At 39.3% G+C, this 20,793-nt stretch overlaps 1 protein-coding gene across 1 annotated transcript; it reads left to right on the top strand.

Annotated features, from left to right (window-relative positions):
- Positions 1 to 373: 373 nt before the first annotated feature.
- ABRAXAS2 (abraxas 2, BRISC complex subunit) lies at positions 374 to 20,529 on the top strand. The gene is made up of 9 exons (XM_075757676.1): positions 374 to 521; positions 1,736 to 1,826; positions 4,823 to 4,859; positions 7,203 to 7,269; positions 9,830 to 10,020; positions 10,582 to 10,701; positions 11,306 to 11,390; positions 13,436 to 13,550; positions 18,282 to 20,529. Exons 1-9 carry the CDS (start codon positions 450 to 452, stop codon positions 18,746 to 18,748), a joined length of 1,245 nt encoding a protein of 414 aa, XP_075613791.1. The 5' UTR covers positions 374 to 449; the 3' UTR covers positions 18,749 to 20,529.
- Positions 20,530 to 20,793: the final 264 nt, after the last annotated feature.

The raw sequence follows: 20,793 nt of genomic DNA, 5'->3' as shown, positions 1-20,793 counted from the left end.
GTTCTGCAACACCTTGCCTAGTCCTTCAAAGCCCACAAGGAGGACTTTGCAAAGGACTCGTCGCTGGGAGATGCTGGCCCCTCGGCACAGCCCCCCGGCACAGCCTCCCGGTACCGCCCGTAGCCCCCACCCGCCCGGCGCTCGGTGCCCGTCCCGCCGCCAGCCCAGGGGCTCAGGCGCGGGTGAAGAGCGTCCAGCCGCCAGCCTGGCAGGAGGCCGCAGCGCCCGGCCCGCAGCGCCCAGCTCGCTCTCTGCCGTATGGACCGGGGCCTCGGCACCCGGCCCGGCCCGGCCCGGCGGCTGTGCCCACCCGAGACGGAGCGGCCTAGCCTGGCCCGGCCGTCCGATGGGACTACACTTCCCAGGAGCCCCTGCGCCACTGCCGGAAGTGGGCGGCCGCGAGTGCGCGGTGACTTGTGGGATTGGCGGCGGCGGCGGTGGTCTCCATCATGGCGGCTTCCATCTCGGGCTACACGTTCAGTTCCGTCTGCTACTACAGCGCCAACAGCAGCGCCGACCACGTAGGTGACCGGGGCCGTCGCTTCCCGGTGCGGCGGGGCAGGGCGGGGCGTCGTGTCTGTCGGGCTGCGAGACTCGCCTCTTTTCCTGAGCAGCGGCCCGGTCCGGCCGCCGCAACGGTGCTACCGGCCCCGCGTCGCCGCCGGTCGGGCCCCGGCCGGGCGTAACGGCCAGCGGTAGCGGCCCCGCTCGGCTTCTGCCGGCCTCGTAGAGGTGGCCCTCGCCGTCGGAGGTGGCTGCGGGGGCCGCTGGGCCGCGGGGTGCCGCCGGGTCCCGGCTCGGGAGGGGGTGGGGGGGGGTGACTTGCAGCCCCGCTGGGTCCCGGTGCTGGCGGGGCCGTCGGCCGCCCTGCGCGTCTGGGCATCGCTGGGGTGGACGTGGGGCGCCGGGGGCTGCACCCAGCGGGTGCGGGGCTCTCGCATGACACGCAGGAAATGTAAAACGCGTATGTAAAAGCTGCGAGTGTGCGTGCACGGTGTAGCAGCGCTGGCTTCCCAGCACCGGTAACTACCACCGGTTACAACGCAGAACCGGGGTGGTTCTAAATCCCTCTGTTCTGTTGACAAACCTCCAGCCTGAGCTTGGTCCCTTATCCCCACACCAGGAAACGGTGCTCTGCCGTTCCAGTGCTTGTGACAAAGTCACCTGATTCTCGCTCATTCTCCTTCCTCATTTTGGGTGGGGATGGAGAATAAAAGATGAGTTAAAGTTAGCTCCTGAGTTTTATGATCCCTGGTAGACTGTTCAGGGCCCAGTCTAATCTCCACATGTAAATTTGAGTAAGCTTCTGCAGATCTAAACTCCACTTCCCGTTAGCTCTGAAGGAACAGAGCAGCAGTGGTGCGGTGCACCGTGCTCGGGCCTCCTCCTCATCCACTGTGTGCCTACGTAGCTGGGACTGGAGGCAGAGCACTCCTTTACGTAATCTGTGTTTGCCTTGTGTAAGTTTTGCGTTAGCTACAGAAGCTTTCAGTAGAATATTATTTTTGGACAGCCTATTCCTTTAGTGTTGTGAAAGGATGCTGACAAATCAGACTCGGTAAACCTAAGGACAGATTGTACCTACTGCAGCTCACATACGTGTTTCAAACTAAATCTTTCTTTTAATTTTTCCATTTAATCCTAAGAAAATTACAGCAAATGACTGTATATTGTGGGTGGGTTTTTTTCTATTTTTAGTCTTTCCTTTTTTTTTTTCCTTCCCTTGAAATTGTAGGAAGGATTTCTGCTAGGAGAGGTGAGACAAGAAGAGACCTTTAGCATTAGCGATTCACAGATCAGCAACACTGAATTTCTACAAGTGATTGGTAAGTAATAGAACTTTGAGAAACTCTGAAAGAAGCACTGTTCAGGTTTTCAATTTTCAGTACAACAATTCAGTAAGAATTACTTCACTTGTGCGACCAGCACAAGATGTTCCAGTCTTTCAACTTTGTGTTTGCTGCAGTGTTTGTGTGTTTGTGGTTGAGGTGTGAGGAAAGATATGGGGGTTTTGTGCATCTCCTTATTTGGAAAAAAGATTGTTCGTTGAAGATATTTAGCTGCATTTCATGATGGAGCAATTATTTATTTGGCTTTTGGTCCTGCAGGGAGTTTCCTGCTTGATATGATTGCCTAAATATAAGCATGTGCTCAAAATAAAATAAATGCATTGCTTGATTTACTGATACTGAAAGAGGGCAAATTTCCAGCAGAGGGTTTGGATGGCTGGCTGGTAGTTGATGACATCATAAACTGTGACAGCAAAATTTGCTGAGGAATATTTGTCAAATGATTTACTTTATTGATAAGCACAAGGACTGTACAGCTGATTTGTTGTTGTTGTGAAAAGTGAAAGAACATTTAAGATCTTGCTGTTAAGTGTTGTTGGTTGAGGTAGGTGTTTTTATACATGAGTGAGAAGCTGTTGCATGTTTTTAGCTCTATGGTTTATAGAAAATAGGAAACCTCTGAAAAAAAATGACTTGTTTATGTATATATAACCTGATGTTAAAATACACGTAAGCCTTTTTTAAAAACCCAAATGTGTACATATCTGGCTTTGTGGATCTGATTCTAGTCAACATAAAGCTTAGCTAATACACAAACATCTTGTGTTTGACTCTCAAATGTTATTCTGATACAGAACTAATGATCTGTGAAAGTCTGTACTATATTACATCTCAAGATACTTGTCACCTTAAAGTAGTGGCGGTTGCGTATCCAAGAATCCAGAAGGTTAGGTAGTTTCCTGTTCCGCTAATTCCTAAGGAAACATGGGTGATAAATTGCCTGTGTGAAGTGTCAATTAATTACAATTAATTAATCGAGCTAAATTAAAAAAAGAAAAGCATTGGGTTTTTTTGGTGTATAAAGTCCCTATCAAAGTATTGTATAAAGGAAGGCAGCTGATAGCTATGTCTGTTCAGACAAAACTAGACATTACTATTCAGTGGTAACTGATCTTCGTTATTGTTGACAGTGTAACACAGTAATGTCACCAACTGCAGCCTCAGCGTGGTGTCATAAACCAAGTGTTTGTGGTGTTAAACATTATTCTCTTTTTAGATAACTCTTGTCACATTCTTGGTTACAGTTATTTTCTGAAAAGGGAAATTACATACACCCACCACCAGATATCTAGATATTTTTTGTTTACCAAATTTTTACTTCAATATTTATTCATCGACCTTAACTCTTGAACTCCCAGTTCAACTCGTGCACTGAGACTGACAGTTTTGTGGCACTGTTGTCACCGATGAGTTTTAACATTCTTACGTGTCTGCTGTCTCAAAGCTTAGTGGTGATGTTTGAGTATGTGCACGTGTATATATAGTATATGTACTGTGTATATATAAAAATATATGTCTATGTGTAAAACTTTAATTTAGAATGACGACTGCTTCGTGTGTTCTGAGCAGTAGGCTTGTTGCTTCCTGTTTTTCAAAAGACAAGGCCTGTGTAGCAATGTAATAACCCGAGAATAAAGTATACATTCTCAGTAGTTCTAGTCAATATATGTGCTGGAAGGACTTGGTCTAAACTGGAATAATTAAACTTACTGGCTTTGTTTAGCAAATTGTTTCCACCGATTCCTGTATGCCAGTGTGCAAATATGGGCTTGATACGCTTTTAAACAATTCCATGTGAAGAACGTGAGTAACTTTAACAGTAGCGTCATGAGGAGTTCTTGCCAGTGAAAATGTGTGGTTTCTCAGGCAGTACGCCTGCCATGGATCAGGGCCTTGTTTTGGTAGCAGGTAAATATGCTGAGATGCTAATGTGTGTAGTCTGTTGTTCTTGGGAATTGTGATCTGATTCTGACGCTGCTGAGATTGCAGTCATGAGCAGCCTGTGACTTTGGGAACAGCAGGTGGTGAGTCACTCTCCAGGAAGGAAGAGTCTAAACAAAGTTGTTGCTAAACACTCCAGCAGGGTTCTAATATTGAGCTTGAAATATTATTGCTACATAAGTGCTATTCAGTCTGAGCAAATACAGTTTCAGACAAATGTTATGTGATCAAGGCAGAATAATATGAATAAATGATAAGCTGTATTTGGTAAAAAGTCAGAGTAGAGAACTTTAAAGAGGTACTAAATGTCACAAAAAAGTAAGTTGTGCTTGGTGTTAGAGAGATAATATGAATTGGATTTTTGCTCTTTTTTTGCTCTTTTCCGAGATTACTGACATGTTACAACCTTTGCTGCTTAAATAAGCATCTTAGCATTTATTACAGCCTCTTCAATGAAAAAAAATATTGCCGTGACTTTTTAATATTTTTATATAAAAGAATTATAATTTGCAGCTAATAACTTTGGAGTGACATTTAAACCCTTTTCTCATAATATATTCTATTTGCCTTGCCTGGTTAAATACTCCAGTGTATAAAATTCCAGTGATTCCTTCCCCCATCCCTTTTGTTGTTCATTGCTGCTGTAATAAGCAGAGTGTATATGAATGCAAGTAAACTGTTGCGGAAAGACTTATCAAAAAACTGAGGAGGTTACAACCATAAAATAGTATCAAAAGTGTATATTTGAGGCTCAGATATCTGTGTGTATCTGAGCAGGCGTATGTCTTGCTTATTGTTAAAATATTTTCCTCTGTGAAACGGCAGATGGGAAAGAGAAGCTGGTTTTCTGGGTATGGTGCTGTGTCATCAAGTGTTGTTGAGACATTAAGGGCAGTGTGTGGTTTGACACGAATATTTATTTACTCAGTAGCTGTGATGTGGAAAGTTCATACAAGATATGCCACTGTAATTTCTCTTTACCTTGAGCAGTTGGACATATGTCTCTTTTTTTTTTTTGTTTGTTGTTTCAGAAATCCATAACCATGAGCCATGTTCAAAACTCTTTAGGTAAGCATTTTCTGTTGTCTTCCTGTGTTGGCTGCAGAATATAAAAATATATTAGCTCACTGGAATATATTAGCATTTCAGATGCATGTACTGATGTTTGCATTGCTTGCTGATCTGATATTACAGAAATGCATGTAAATGCACCAACCACGACAGTGAAAGTAAGAGTTTACAGTTTTAGTAGGTTAGAAAGGGTGCCAAGGTAGCTAATATAGGCTTATTTCTTTGTCTCTTTGCACTTCCACCTCATGTAGTTAGGGGAGGTAGGATAGCAGTCAGATCAGATCATATCGCTCTGATAATTAGGGTGAATGTCAAAACCAGTTCAAATTATTGTAGTCTTAGGTTAGCTCTGCTTGGGCCTGGTGGGTCACAGAACACCCAGTAACTTCCTGGGTGAACAAGTTGGTTTGTAGTTAATTGTACTGACTTGCAGCAACTAACTGTTCTGAAACTTTCAGCTTACTAGTTATTTTTGCCTTCTGATCTCCCGTGCTCCAGAATAAAAACTAAATATAGGTCTAATATATTCTACTTAGCAGCTTCCATCTATTTATATGTAGCTTTTCTCTATAGCGTTCATTTGTTATACAGTGATGGCTTCTGAATTGCTGTCTAGAAATTCTTTATAGAAGGAATTCCCAATTAATCTCCTCTTGTCTTTATTTAGAGGTTTCCAGCCAATTAAGAAGACACAGTACCTTATATATTATGATTGACATTAGTTACATTAGAGAGAAAAGCTGCAGTCTATCATTTGCTATCTGATAATTACAGAGAGGGTACTCTTAACCCAGTGATTTAAATGCTTGAGACTCTACACATCAAGATAATATCCTACTGTCTAGTAGACTCTTTCTGATTCCTAGTGATGCTTCGTGCAGTGCATATCAAAACTGATCACGTTTCATGCTTCTCCTCCATCAAGAAATTGGTTGTTAGTAACTGAGCTGATGGACGAAGGGGAAGAAGTCTGTATTTCACTGCATGCTTTCTGCACAAGAAGACCAATGAATTTGTTTACTTCAGAGCATGGGGGAACCTCTCACAGCCTTTAGCCTTTATGGGTACCAGAGTGTGCTGTTGGTTTCTCTGTTCCGTTAGTTGTAGCAGATGCTGATTTTTGGGCATTCTACCATATCCTTTTGACTTAAGCGTAGCCAGTCTGAGGAGGCCTATCGCTCATCCATTGTGTTTTCTTTAAGCTGGCACTGCTGATGTTGAGTATAACAAGCTTGGTTCAGTGCTTTTACAATACGTGGGAACTGAATAAGAAGCAAGGATTTTAAAAGGACTGATTTCTCTTTGCAGTTTTCAAATGAAGGTGTTTCGTTACATACTAGTTGCTCATCCCATAAGAAAATTCTTCTTGTAAAGCATAGAAAGAGAAAGAATTGGATATCTGCTAGTTACAAGAATGTATAAATAAGGAATGTATAAATATTGTGAACATGAATTGAAAAGATTATGCAAATATTATGTATCTCAAATTAGTAATTAGTTTTAGTCAAATATGCACAACAAATTGCATCTTGAAACAAATTTTATTTCCACCCTTATTTACCAGCCAAGTACTGAGCTCAGGATTTTCTGTTGTGTTTTTTTTTTACCGCCACACACAAGAGTTGAGATCATAGACCTCTAAAACAGAGTGTTTTCCTGCACTGCTTTAGGTGTTAGTGATATCAGCTCTTGAAAGAGACTAAGGACTTGGCAGGTAAGTCAAGGAGGAATCTATTTTCAAACGTTTTTCCTGTTATCATGAAGTGTGATCTACTTGAATTTATAAACCTGTCCGTGTAGATAGATTTATAAATTCTTAAATCTGTCGTGTCCTCAAAATAACAACTTGTCAGAGTTTGGGCCTTGGCTCTGTAAGCAGAACTCTATGGAAAGACCATGATACTTTGGATTCTTGCTGACCTCAGTGTAACTGTTTTGGCTTCAAGGGTCCAATCATTTGAGTCTAATTGCAGAACTAGAGCTCAAGAGATTGATTTGTAGTTGCATGTAAAATGGCCCTGCTTTCCTTTCTTCTTTGGCAGGTAGTCCTTTTATTATCAAAGCAGGGTTTTACAGAATGCTAGTCAAAATAAAATTACACAGTCCATTTATGTATGTGCCCCTTGTTGTAGGGACTGGTAGGCATCAAATTAACGTGTGCAATGAAAACATTTTAAAACTAACAATTACAGGCATCTTGTATTTCATTACTAGTGGGAGGTTGCTTTGTAATGTATAGAATGCCATCTGTTTGAAGAACACTCAAAGTATAAACTATTTATGTATAATGCGTGTGTGTAAACTGTGTACCTACCTTTCTCTCTTCCTTTTTGGGTCAAGCTTTTATGACTATGCAGGCAAGGTTAATGAGGAGAGTTTGGACACGATTCTTAAAGACCGAAGAAAAGTAAGTTTTCTATCTTTTCCTCCTGTTCTAGTCATTAGAGCCTATAATTAGCAATTTTGGGAAACAAACAAGAAAAAGTAGTTAACGAGAAGAAATATTTTCTTTCACAAGTCTGGTGGTTTGTTTTGACCCAAGGCTTATCCTGTACAGAAGTTTGTGGATTTGTGGTACTTGGGTTAAATTGTGAGCAATGTCTAAATTCCCTGAAGAAATGCAAAGGATTTAAGTTTGAGCCTCAAAAAGTGAAGGGCTAGTATTAACCCACTCAGATTTCTGAGCTAAACATGAAGCATAATGATTGTGTACTCTTCTGCTCAAACAAACAAAAATGTAGCTGATCTGAAAATCTGTTCTAGAGAGTTCATTTATGAGTTGTAATGATATAACCTTGTAATTGCAATTTTACACTGTCAGTTTTAAACCAGAAAAAAGTCTATCAGTTGTCAGATGTTGTCATAGCTTCACATCACACGCGTTGTTAGTAGCACAACTAGTAGTAAGAAGATTAAATTTTAGTGGCTATTTGGAGGAGTCAAACCTTTTTTTCAGTGTTTCATCTCATTCCATACTTGCACTATCTTTCTGATTATCGAATAACTGATTCAGAAGGTCTCATGAACTGATACATCAAAGAGCAGAGCTGAAGGTGTGGTTCCTTTTGTAGTGAAGTGAATCCACCCATCAGCTTGCTCTGGCAAAAGGACAGATGACTGACTCGCATGGTTCAATTTCTGACAACCGTGGACCTTGTTAGACCTAGCAGGAAAGCATCACTGGCACGTGAATTTGGCTCTCAAAGTCTGGTTGGTGCCAGCGCGAGTACAAGCTGGGGTGGTTAAAACAAGACCTTTTTTCTTGTTTGACTTATTTTTACAAAGCAGCAGCAAAACAGTGTCATTCCAGCTGCTTGTAGCACTACTGGTGGCTTTTTACTAGTAGCAGAACTGGTTGTCAAGGCACGACCTGCTGGGCTCTTGGGATTTCTGTCCTCTCCTGGTGCCTCCAGGGTAACTTTCACTACTGAGTAAGAATGCCTACTGTGGGAATTGATCATCGTTACACAAAGAGTGTGGTGACAGTTGCTCAATTGCTAATTGAATGTGCAGTCTTTATTTGCTCTTCACCTGTGTGGTGGACTTTTGCTTACAGACAAGGCTCGCACTTAGGAGGGATCTAGAGGGGAGCAAGTCCTAAATCTGTGCAACTTCTGATGATTGTAATGCTTTTTTCTTGTCTTTCTTCCAGCAAATGGTCTCAGAATAAACTCATCTATGTATACTAATGTATTTATGCTGAGCACATAGGTGCTTTGTTTGTGTATTTATACATACAGACATGTATATCTTTATGCTGATGGAGTGCGTTTCCAGTCTGAGATCCTGAATTCTGTAACTCTGTAACTCTAGAGCATTACAGAGCATATTAAGTTCCCCTTCAGGAGACAAGGCAAAAAACCCATAATTAAAAATGTTTCTCTCCCACTAGTTTTCAGTTGAATTTTATTTTGGTAGGACCTACCTTGCAGGGAGAGTCTAGCAAGCTGCATTATCTGTGGTGAGAAAGCAGGCAAAACTGGAGAAATTAAAACTTGCAAGTGTCGTGTGAGTAAAGCACCACAAATTTAATGACATTAATTGTCGTAATGTCAAAAAAGAAAGAAATAGTGCTGTCTGGGAACCAAGACAGTCTTGTATTCTCTTTTGTTAGCACTTTGTTACGTTCAGACTAATTGTACAGCTTTACTATAAAAAGTTAAAAGCAATGCTTCCAATTTTTTTATGTAACACAGGAGTCACGTGGTTTAGTGTGTAGAATGTGCTCTATTCCACCGAATAGATACATGCAGTCTTAACGCATCACTACATGATAGTGCCTATTCATGGGACTCTTCCTAAACCAAGTTGCTAATGATGTATCCTTTTTAATTAATCTCTTAAATGAAGTGTTCGTTTACATGAAATAAAGGAGTTTAATGCATGTTGTATTCAAAATAATCATTGAATTAAAATTGGTCTTATCTGGTGTGCGTACGAATCTGTCACGATTAAATACACGATGAGATCATTTTATCGCTGTGCACAGCAGATTAAGTCCCACATGTCTCATGAACAGACATGAATTTGCAAATATGTTTGTGAAGCACTGGAAATGTCTTACAAATCAATACAAGTGAACAGGCAGTTGAAATATTTAGGCTAAAGAAGCCCCTCCTCTGCATTTGAAAACAGCTTAAGTCTAATAATTTGAAGATACTCCAAGATTTGTTGCTAATATTAAACAGTTGAAGTATATTGGAAGTGGGATCCTGAATGCCACTGAGGACACGCAGGCGTTTGTAGCACAATAAGGTCGAGCAATTAATAGTTGTATTGTAACAGGATGTTGCTTGCTTCGGGTTATTTAATAGGTGCAAAGCCTCTAGTAATTCAGTCTGCTTTTGTTGTAATAGATGTATTGGCTAATTCAGGTGATACCACAGTTTTAGCAACTTTATTATCAGAAGGTAAATATGTATCTCTTAGTTAATACTTTGTTTTTTTCTGATGTACTTTGATTACAGAATGTTATTGGATGGTACAGATTTAGAAGAAACACTCAGCAGCAAATGTCATATAGAGAGCACATCATTCATAAACAGCTGACACACATTCTTGGAGTGCCTGATCTTGTCTTCCTTCTCTTCAGCTTCATTTCCACTGCAAATAACTCAACGCATGCTTTAGAATATGTGCTTTTTAGACCAAACCGAAGGTAAACAATCTCTGTATATGAACCAATCCTCCTTTTCATTCTTCTTACTGTTACTCTCTAAACTATTTTGAAGTTTGTACAATTGCATGCAAAGAAGGCTTTGTGTTTGTCAAATGATGTCTTGGTGTACAATTGTTAGCGATGACAGCTTTTTTATTGTGCAAATAATTTACAAATTAAAGTTTTGGGGTGAGCAAAAGTCCTTTTCAGTCTTTAAATCTCCAGACAACAAAAACAATATATTTTAAGAGAAATCAAATGTCAGCACCATGTTTCTCATAATAGACCTGAATGTAGCTTCACCCTTCTTGGATCGGTGGTAGTTTGAATGCACAATTAACAGGTTCTAGGAGGTATGGAGGTAGGTCCATCTCCAGGAAGATCTTGATCTTGCGTTTAATTTAAACACAATCTCTAATATTTAGTAGCTTTTTATGATAAACCTAACCCAGAGGCTTTAAAAGTAGAGGAGTTGTGATCAGAGAGATGGGATAATATCAAGGCTATTGTAAATAATCTTTTGAATAGGAATTAAGAAGTCTTTCTAAACTTTCTCTGCAGGTATAATCAAAGGGTGTCACTTACTATTCCTAATCTAGGCAACACTAGTCAACAGGAATACAAAGTTTCTTCAGTGCCAAATACTTCTCAGAATTATGCCAAAGTTATTAAGGAACACGGGTAAGGATTTTTCCTTTGCAAATGAACTTCAGTCATCAAGCTCTATGTTCTTTACCTGCCAAAGAACAGTACAAGTATGCATTTCAAGCAGGAAAAAAACTAACTCGGGATGGGAATGGTGGGTGCCTAGTGCACTTTTTCTGCTTAGAATAAAAGAAAAACCAAGGGAAGTCGGTGCACTAATCAGAAAAGCAGAGTTAGTATGGCCAGTCGGTGCTGTGGGCCTTCTAGCTGGAGGATTCTTACTTGACTTAAAACTCTGATTTGGAAATGTTGAAGTTGTCTTGGGTTTTTTTAAGTCATTTTAATTAAACGCTGTAAATGCAAAGTAGCTCTTCTGACTGTTAACAATGAAATTATACAAGCTTAAAGATTTCTGCACAAGTTTAATCTCATTCAAATAGGAATTTGTTGTTCCAGAAGGAATTTTGGTATTGAATATACTGCTGTCCAAAGTTTTGCACTTGAGAGTATAGTACATCTTATTTCTAAAATGTATTTTATTTTATATTGCTATAGTGATTAACTGCTTATCAGCAACTCAAAGACACCATGAGCTAGAAATTTGTATTGTCTTTTCTAACTAATTATTTCTATGTTTTAGTACTGATTTTTTTGACAAAGATGGAGTGATGAAGGACATCAGGGCTATATATCAGGTTTATAATGCACTTCAGGAAAAAGTACAGGTAACTTCCTTTACTTATTATTGGTCAATATGTATGTGGCATCTTTTGTTTGTTCTTTGCTTAAAGTGGGAGTGCAGGAGGAGATTTTCAGAGCTTATAAACAATTTTTAATGAACTAGGGAAAAAAGTCTGACTAATAATGGAATGTATCCATTTATATTGAACGTGTGCATTTGCAGTGGCGGCTGTAAAAGCAGTTATTACGAATGTCATCAATTCTTTCTCTTTTGCAAGTAAGAGTGATTTCTGAGAGACGTTAGCTATTTTTAAGAGTGTGTGTTAAAAGCCTCACTGTGAAGGCTGTAGGGATATGCACAGGTTTAAAGGCTTGCCTGTGTGAGTTTAAAAATGACTCCTGCCTCTTGGTATGTAGCATGCAGCAAAGAGAGCTCCATCTGTTAGTTAAAACTTGTGAATGTTTTGCGTAGAGCACGAGTGAATCCTGTTCCAAATGTGGCAAAGCATCTGAAAGTGCCTCGAGTGTCAAATCTATTCAATGTAAGCTTGTCAGTTCACAGCTTGTCCTATGTGAAGAGCAGCGTAGCTGTGCTGCCTCGGGAGCACACGCGTCTGCTAATTGTGCTGTAGTCACAGCTTATTTCCAGGCTTTCCCCTTACATCTGCCCTGGAGGGATTTGTGTGTCTGCTCCAGCTTAGCTTTGCTGGTTGGCACATAGAGCAGAGAACAAGGCAGTATTCGCTCCAACCATCCCCTGACCCTGCTTGTGCGGGAGAACTACTATTTTTTTTGGTGGAAGTTGCTGCTTTCTAACCTGCCTTGTAGCATGGGTAGCTCACATGAGAAGGCAGACTGCTTTCATGCCGGCTTCAGGAGACATGAAAATTTATTTTCAGAGGTCTATGCTATTAGCTAATGGTGTTATTCTGTAACGCTGTTTTTGCCAAGAGCGCGTGTATCCTTTCGTGCTCTTGTTGTTTGAGTTAGTGTCTGAAAAAACGGAAAATGTAACATCATCAGGGAATTGTCTTCCTACCCGTTAAAAGTATCACTTTGTTGTATTTCACCATGTCAGTCCCGCTGCTGCATATTGTTTACAGAGCTTAAAAGTAACTTAAGTGTTAGCTAACTTGAGGAACCTTTATCTTCAAAGTGAATGTTTCACAGGGAATGTTACAGGACTGGAAATAACAAGTTTTCTGGTAAAGCAGCTGAGATTTGTGTTTGCGTTACCAATTAGCTAGGAGGGTTTGAACTTTATAAACTTCTAAAAGTTAACTATGGTTTCAGTTCTATATCTGTTTTTTCAACTGTGTGGGTAAGATCACTAATAGTAACCTTTTGGAGAAGGAGCAGTGGGTAGTGACTTACTGTTTAAGACACATCAGTGCTTTTAGAGTTGTGTGCTCTTAAAAAAACGCGTTTAATGATCATGAGCATTACTTAATTTCTGGAGAAGTAACCAATATCCTGTATAACATGTTTAGATTTAAAAAGAAATCAATATTATCCAGAAGTGTTTTTAAACTTAGATCCTTCTATGAAAATTTCACCTGCATTTCCTAACCAGTATAGGGAAACCTTGTTGAAAAAATCCATGGGTCTTGCTTATTTAATAGAGATATCAGGAGATCAGATGTCTCTTGACTCAACTGTTTCACACTCCAATTCAAATTTGGTCTAGTACAAAAAGTGGTGCCTTTACTACCTTTTAAACTCATGCAACTATGATATCATTATTGTGCTGACAACAGTGTATTTAAAATTTTTTTTAAAAAGGGAAACAAAAAAGATCAAGCCTCCTCCCCCAAGTGGGAATAACTAACTTTTGGATCTTATTACAAATCTTCCTGTAATGATTAATTACTTGGAAAAGCTTTTCCTATCATGCAGCAGTTGGGAATTGGCAACAGACGGTAAAGAAAACAATCTTGAGGTTGAATATTATGCTCTGATATAATTATCTCCTGCTCTTAGTTTTGTGCTTTTTAATGGTGTCTTGTCTGGTAGTAGCTTTATTAATGTTGTCAAGAAGTCTTTCCTGTATTTTTGCAAAATCTTAGTATATCTTATGTTTTTCTCCTAGGCAGTATGTATAGATGTAGAAAAAAGTGAAAGTGTTGTTGAATCTTTTCAAGCTGATGTAAACAAGTTAAAAAGGCAAATCACACAAAAGAAAAATGAAAAAGAACAAGAAATAAGTAAGTTGCCTTTTTGTTTGTTTGTTTCAGAAGCAGATGCTGTAAGGACAAAATGTTTTGTGTAATTATTTGAGTTGTTTTCCTGATAGCTCATAGCAAAAGGAAAAAAAAAATCAGTTTGGGGAGGATGTATGATGGATTTATGTTGAATGATACCTGAACTGTGAAAGTATGTGTACTGCAGATATTTCTGTAGGAGTCATCCAGTGTTAGCAAACTTAAGACATAGGAGAGAGACAAAGCTGTAGAGAAAAAAAAAAAGAGAAAGTCAGTTCTGGAAATTGCACAGGAAAAGATTGGTTGTAGGAGAGGAAAAGCGGAGCAAAGCCAGGAATGGAAAAAGCAGATCTAAACATTGGAGAGATTCCTTTTTGAAGTATTACATAGAAATAGGGTTCTGTGTTTATAGGCCAGTAGCTATCAATGGTCTCTTGAAATCTTTATTCCCTTTCCCACTCCCCAACCCTATCCCCAAATACAAGCCCAGCACCAATTAAGTTAGAATTCAGTTATATTACTGGACACCAGGTGAAGGAAAATGAGTGCTTAAGTGATGAATGTTGGTGTAGATCATCTAAAGTGTTGTCCAGATGATTTTGGACCTTGTAGCTTTTAGTGTATGTGTCAGGTTTTTCACCACTGATTTAGAGGAGGCAATCTACATTTTTTTCTCCTCCTCTCCCACTTCACAGTTACTGAATCCCAATTTAGTCAGCATTCTTTTTTCATTATTTGCTGACTTAGTGGTGAATGTGATTAGCATTGAAACTAAATCTTCCCAAAAGTCCATTTTGAAGTCATTCCTGTCTTCAGGAGTATCTGCTAGAAAGTGGAAGAAACTACTTAAATGCAGAATATTGTTGGAATTTGCCTGCCTGTCAGTGATGATAGGGTACTCGAAATATGAATTTCAATTTGTGTTTTCATTCCATGAAGCTACTGAAATATTGTCCTCCTTGCAGTGTGTTGGGGACATTCTTTGGTTTGTTCAAGGCAATACAAGTATGACGGTCTTTTCTTTTTAGTGAACCTCTGAATGCAGAAATTATACTTTTGCTGTGTTTTGAAAACCTATATGTAGTATTGAGTTCATTGGTGCAAATAAGTCCCAGTAAAAATCCATGTTTTTATTAGAGCTGGTTCTGCATTCTCTATTACTAGTACAAGTTTTCACAGTATGTGCTTAGGACTGGTAGGGAAAACCAGTAATAAGTGTATGTTCATCTTTTTTTGCTGCTCCATAGTTTTCCGAGTTGATGAGACCTATTGTGTACTTGGCTGGTTGCCACACTGTTCCTTCTTTCTAGAAATTGAACACGACTTCAGGAGGCTTTTGCTTAGTAGTAGATAGGTTTTGTGAAGAGCCTGGACATTTCCAAGGAGACATTGCTGATCTATTTTAATTTGTGAGTGTAAGGGAAGACTGAAGGCAGAGAGTAGGAGCAGAGAATAGGTAAATGAGGAGTAATATTAAAAAAAATAAATAAATTCATAAGCAAGTTAAGTATTTCAGCAAATACTGCCTCTTTCTGCCATGTTTTGAAATCATAAGCAAATAACCAAATTCATAGTTTTAGCTAAAGATGTTTTTTCAGTTGTGTGTCTTGTCTCAGACACAGCTTTAGCTAACTAACAGATCGCTTGGATGGGTTAACACCCTAAACTGTGCAATAGGCCCCTCTGCTGCTATGACTGGATGTTTTTATTTTCAACAGTCAGCAAGGTACCATTGTCACGTGAGCATTTTAGAGCAAAGTTTGATCTGCCAGCCCACTTCTCTAAGGTTCTTCCTTCTCTGAACCTCAAAGATAAGGTAAAGAGGCGGCGTCGGCCACAGACCATTTGAAAGATGGAAGTGACATGAGTCACTGTTGTTTCCTGCTTGGCTGTAGATGAACCAGCCAGGGAACTGCTACTACGTGAGCTAGTGAGAAGTAGAGATGGATATTTAGTGCGACTGGAGCTGATCCCAGCCCATATGGCAAAAGATGGGGAGGAGGAGGAAGAGCAGTCGGTGCTAGCCTCTAGATACTAGCAGTGAGATGCAAATGCCCAACTGAAAATTTATGCCAGAGCAGATAATCATGTGAGAGGGCTGAAACAAGAAAACACACAGCTTGTATCTCTGCAATATTTTTAGATGTGAGTAGCTAAATACTGAAGCTGGCCTTCTGTTCTCTCACTTTCTCAATATTGGGAGAATTTCCTTGGTTTTAGCGAGTTGAATGTTCCAGTTAATCATTCTCTTAGCTGGAGGAAAAGGGAGTGTTTGATTCCAATGTGGTAGCGTTGTTTGAAAGCTTGTTAACAAAAAATTTTTAAGAATAGGCTGTGACTCTAACACTATACCGTAAAAGTCAGCTGAGACTTTACTTGCCTGATCACTGATATAATTTTGTATGCATAGTAGCATGTTGTAGGGTATAGTGAGTGCTGTGTGCTTCCCAGATGCCAGGAAATCTCCCACCGCAGTACTCGTATTGTGAACTGAAAACGGAATGCTGTTGTGTAGCCACTTGAGGGAATAAGCTCTTTTTATTACTGAAGAGATATCTCATTGACTTGATTAAAGGAACTCTTCAGCCTTGATTTTTGCTTTTTCCAGACGTACGGTCCATTTTGTCTATCACCTAGCTGCAAAGCAGCTTTACATATACCAGTGTCAATTCTAACAGATGTTTGGAGGTTAATAACCAGTTAGAAACCAGTCGAAAACTTAAGTCTCTCCCAGTGCTTAACAAACCTTCCTGCAAGGAAGATTTTCCTCATGTCTAATATATACTACTCTAAGCTGCTTTCTGCTTACCTTTGCACAGCAGCCTCTTGTACGTTTGAAGACTGAAACTGTTTCCTCAGTCTTGTCTAATTATCCCAGTTACTTCAGTCTTTCCTCTTAGGTCATGATATCTAGCACTCTAAGGAGTGCTTTTCTTTTTCTCCGGTTTTTCCCTATTTCTTCAACTGTGATGTTCAAAACTAGATATGGTATTCTAGTTGTAGTCTAAACCATTACAGTACATACTGAAATAATACCTGTTTCTCAATAGCTGAGCACACTTAATGCATGTGGATATTTAATTTACAGAAATCATCAGTAAACCTGTGTTTCTTTGCTGCAGAAGGATGTAACTGTTCCCTTGTTTTCTAGTTAGTGCAGTTCATTATTCCTGTGCATGTCTTCCTTAAATTATTGTCCGAATCATCTAATTTGAGAACATTTTCAAATTTCTGTTATGATACTCTGTTATACTTTCAGCTATTACTAGCATAGTACCATTTGAAATTTTAATAAGCATGTGCTGATTAAAATCCATCATTTAGATTGTTAATGCAAGAATAGTTCTGGTGCAGAGCTGTGGGAGCTTCACCTTGATGCATCTTTCCAGTGTGACTCTTAACCTTTGTAATTGTTCTTTAACCAGCTCTTCAGCTATTATTTTTAATCTCATATTGCTTATGTTACTGTCTATTCATTATGAAACGTGGAGACACTGTGAAATCCTCAAAGGCAAGACATATCTGTGGGTTTTTGTCTTGCTTTGATTGTTAAAACCACGTGGATTGGAAAGAGACCCTGTCCCTAATGGACAAATTTATTTATAGCAACTGTTCAACTGTACAATTACTTAAAAGTCAAAACATGAAGTGGTGGGTTTACCCATTATGTATGGCTTTTCCTAGGGAACAGATTTCAGGGATCGTGTCCAACTTTTCCAGGTACAGTGAGGAACATACCTTACCAGTGTTACACTAGTGTGAGAGCTCTGATTGTGGATCGCTGTGGTAGGCATAGAGAAACACAGGTTCAAACAGATGGTTCTTACTCAGCTTGCTAGTTAGCAATCTAAATAGGAGATACCATGTGAGTGCCGGTGTTTTACCAGAAGGTGAGCATGATACTCAGTGGTCTCAGCAGCCTGCTAAGCTAATCACAGACATCGGGAGGGAAAGTTTTTAAAATACTAATTCGAGGGAAGAAGACAAGGTAACTTCTTTGCTGCATTTTATGAGATTGTCCCTTAGCACAAGGGGCATTGTGAGAGAGAGAGGTGATTTTAAGTTGTAATATCAATGGTAGAAGCTGATGCTGTCAGATCAAAATTGAGTCAAGCTTTCGGTACGGAATAAGTCAGAGCAGGCATGATGAGCCCTATCATAGCTGGTTTTTGATGTGAGAAGGAACAGAGAAATACAGAGAGATGATGAGGTGGAAAGAGCAATAGGTTATGGAAACTTCCTGCAGCTGTGTTTTTAGGGGACTTAAAGTGGAGGAAATGAACTATACAGGATGACTGTGCACAGAAAAATGTAGCACATGTGCACTTTGTTTATTTGCTTTCTGACACGTTTTGTTTTAGAAATGGGATCATTAGGATGATCAAGTTGTACTAATGCTGATGAGTGTCATGGCTGTACTGCTAAATTTAGGGAAGATATTCTTTGTCAAGCTCAAAGAGTAGGGTGTAGTTATATGCAAGATTTGACATGATGGTTAGGGATAGTGTCTCAGAGTCATCAATAAAACAGAATTGCCAAAGATGAGTAGTGTAGCCTGAGAGGAAAAGATCTAGCGCTGGAGTTTGAAAGCAATGCCAGGGACGAACATTTAATAATAACCAGAAAGAAAGAGAGGAGAACAACGAAGGGCTGGGTGTGGTGTGTTACAGCTAGATTACATAAAGTGTATTGCAAAGTAAGCATTAAGTACTGCATTGTTCTTTGCTTTTGTAGGAATGCAGCAAGCAATTTTAAGCAGGCAAATGCCAACAGAAAACTTGGAACCTATGTTTGTTCCACGAATGTCCTACACTGGATTTGCTGTGGAAGGCTGCACACTTGAAGATTCAGATGTCTCTGATCCTCCCCCTCCGTATTCCAATTTCAATGCAACCAATCAAGAAAGTACTGTTGGTCACGTTCTCCTAGAAAGCAATGTTTTTATGCCTCGACCTCAAGCAGTAGGTTCTTCCAGTTATGTTTCCACAAATGCAGGATTGAAATATTCTGGTAATGGAGCATCCATGCCATCTTCCCAAAGAGCAGTTGGTGACAATGTTGACGAATCAGAAGACAGTGATTATGAAAATTTGCTTGAACCTACGGAGTCATCTGACAGTGAATACTCACAGACAAGGGATTCACAACCTTCAGCACATCCCGATGGTGATTCCAGGAACACTCAAACTTCTCAGATTTGATAGGGGGGAAAAATAATCCACATGACACTGTTTTTTCATCATTGTTACAGAGAGATTTTGGGGATTTAACCTGGAGGAAATGAACTACACAGGATTACTGTGCACACAAAATGTAGAAGACTTGCACTAGATGGTTTATTCACCTTGTGATACATTTTGCAAGTTTTATAATGGAATCATTAGGATAATCAAGTTGTACTAATACTGATGAGGTTCATGGATGTACTGGTAAATTTAGGCAAAATGAAATTTACAGAGATCTTGTAGCTTTTGTTGCCGTATTTTCTTTAAGACAATAAATTGGGATGTAGTAACTAAGCACAGTTAGTCTACAAATAATGTTCTCAAATCAAAACTTACCTCTTGCACTATCATGCCTTGAATTTTAATTTTTGAAAGGGAAAACTGTATCAGCCGCCTTCAAAATAGCTTTCTATGGTAAGCCAAATTGGCCTTTGCAAGCAAAGAAATTTTGATAATTCTGAGAAGCCTGATTGGAACAGATGTGGTCTACCTTCTTCTATTGGCATGCTCTTTTAACAGAGAAGGGGTTTGTTTCAACTTTTTTTTTTTTTTTTTTACTAGCAGAATGTGTGTATCACTTAAAATGATGGTTGCCTTTTTTTCTGTAAAGGGTGTGGGGGGGTGGGATGACTGGTAAATCATCCAAATGAATGTCATAAATATAATTATTCTGGTTTCGCTGGGTTTACAATGACTTTATGCCACACTAGCCTCATTTATTGTCTCATTTGTTATTTTAGCATAAATACGAAGTGCACATACAGGAGTGAATGACTGACAGAAGTAGTAAATTCCATCACAATTGGACTTTGGAGTCTGCAAATTACAAACACCAGAGACTGCTTCTTGCATTTTATTTGCATCTGAATATTGGATTTACGCTTCTAGATGAGTTATTTTATGTAATAGGGGATAGGGTAGGAGAAGATTGTTGGGAGAGTCCCCTGGGTTTATTACCTCTTTTCCTCTGGATGAAATGTGTAAATGATTATTTTAATTTGAATTACAGCTCTTGTCAGAAAATTGCCGTTTGGGATAAATGAAGTGTGGTATATTTAGAGAATTTCATGTTTGGATGCACTTATTTTTATTTAAATACTGCTTGTATGCTAATGTTGCCCAAAATATGTGAAATTGTGCCACTAAGAAGTTTGTATTATTGGACTTTATCCCTGATCTGTAAATGAGAAAATACACATTTTAAGATAACCTCATCTTAAGCTTTTATCGCTTTGAGGTGTCAATAACCACTTCTTTGCTTTACACCCAGAAGAACAAAGCAGTCGCTTAAAAGTTTAAATATATCAGATTTACAAAAGTCTAAAATTTCAGTATGTGTTGTATATGTAGGCAAAAGCCTGTTCATTAGCCTCTCCTTACCTGTACTAAATTAAGCAAAATGACTTTGGAAAAAAAAAAAAAGTTAAAATTGCCACTTTTCTATTGAGTGTTTCCACCTTTTAAACATCTAGCGGTCTGTTTTAACTATTTTACATTATTCTCATTAGCCTTAACTTGCTGCGTTTTGTCTTCGAGTGTTGCAATCCATTTAACGGAGGACTTGCTCCGGTGTTATTGCTGGCTATCTGCAAGCACCTGTGCTTCAGGTGGTGTAGATGTGTTATGTTGAAATCAGAATTGACAAGATGGCAACTACCGTGTTTTTTTTTAATTTTTATTCCGCACAGAAACCTGCAAAATGTACATCTCTGACAAAGCAGTTAAATGTGACAATAAAATCTTATTTAATCCTGTAACTTACATTTTAATATTTGTCAGGTTCCATGTCAGTGAGAACTCACCAGAATACAGAAATGATTTGTTAAAGCTTGTCTGTTTGTAGGACTAAGAGGGGATTTGAGGGCAGGGGGAGAGGGTGGCACTATACTGTGCGTATTGCATACTTGCTGCGCCTTCTTATGATTATGTTGATACAAAGATCCTTGAGTTTCTGGAATCTTTTAATAACAGAAAATGTCATTAAGTGCTACTTGGTTTTACATACACCATGTAGGTGATCG

Source organism: Balearica regulorum, chromosome 7 (genome assembly GCF_011004875.1).
Source record: "Balearica regulorum gibbericeps isolate bBalReg1 chromosome 7, bBalReg1.pri, whole genome shotgun sequence".
Classification (NCBI taxonomy): domain Eukaryota; kingdom Metazoa; phylum Chordata; class Aves; order Gruiformes; family Gruidae; genus Balearica; species Balearica regulorum.
This window is presented reverse-complemented; position numbering and strand designations above follow the sequence as displayed.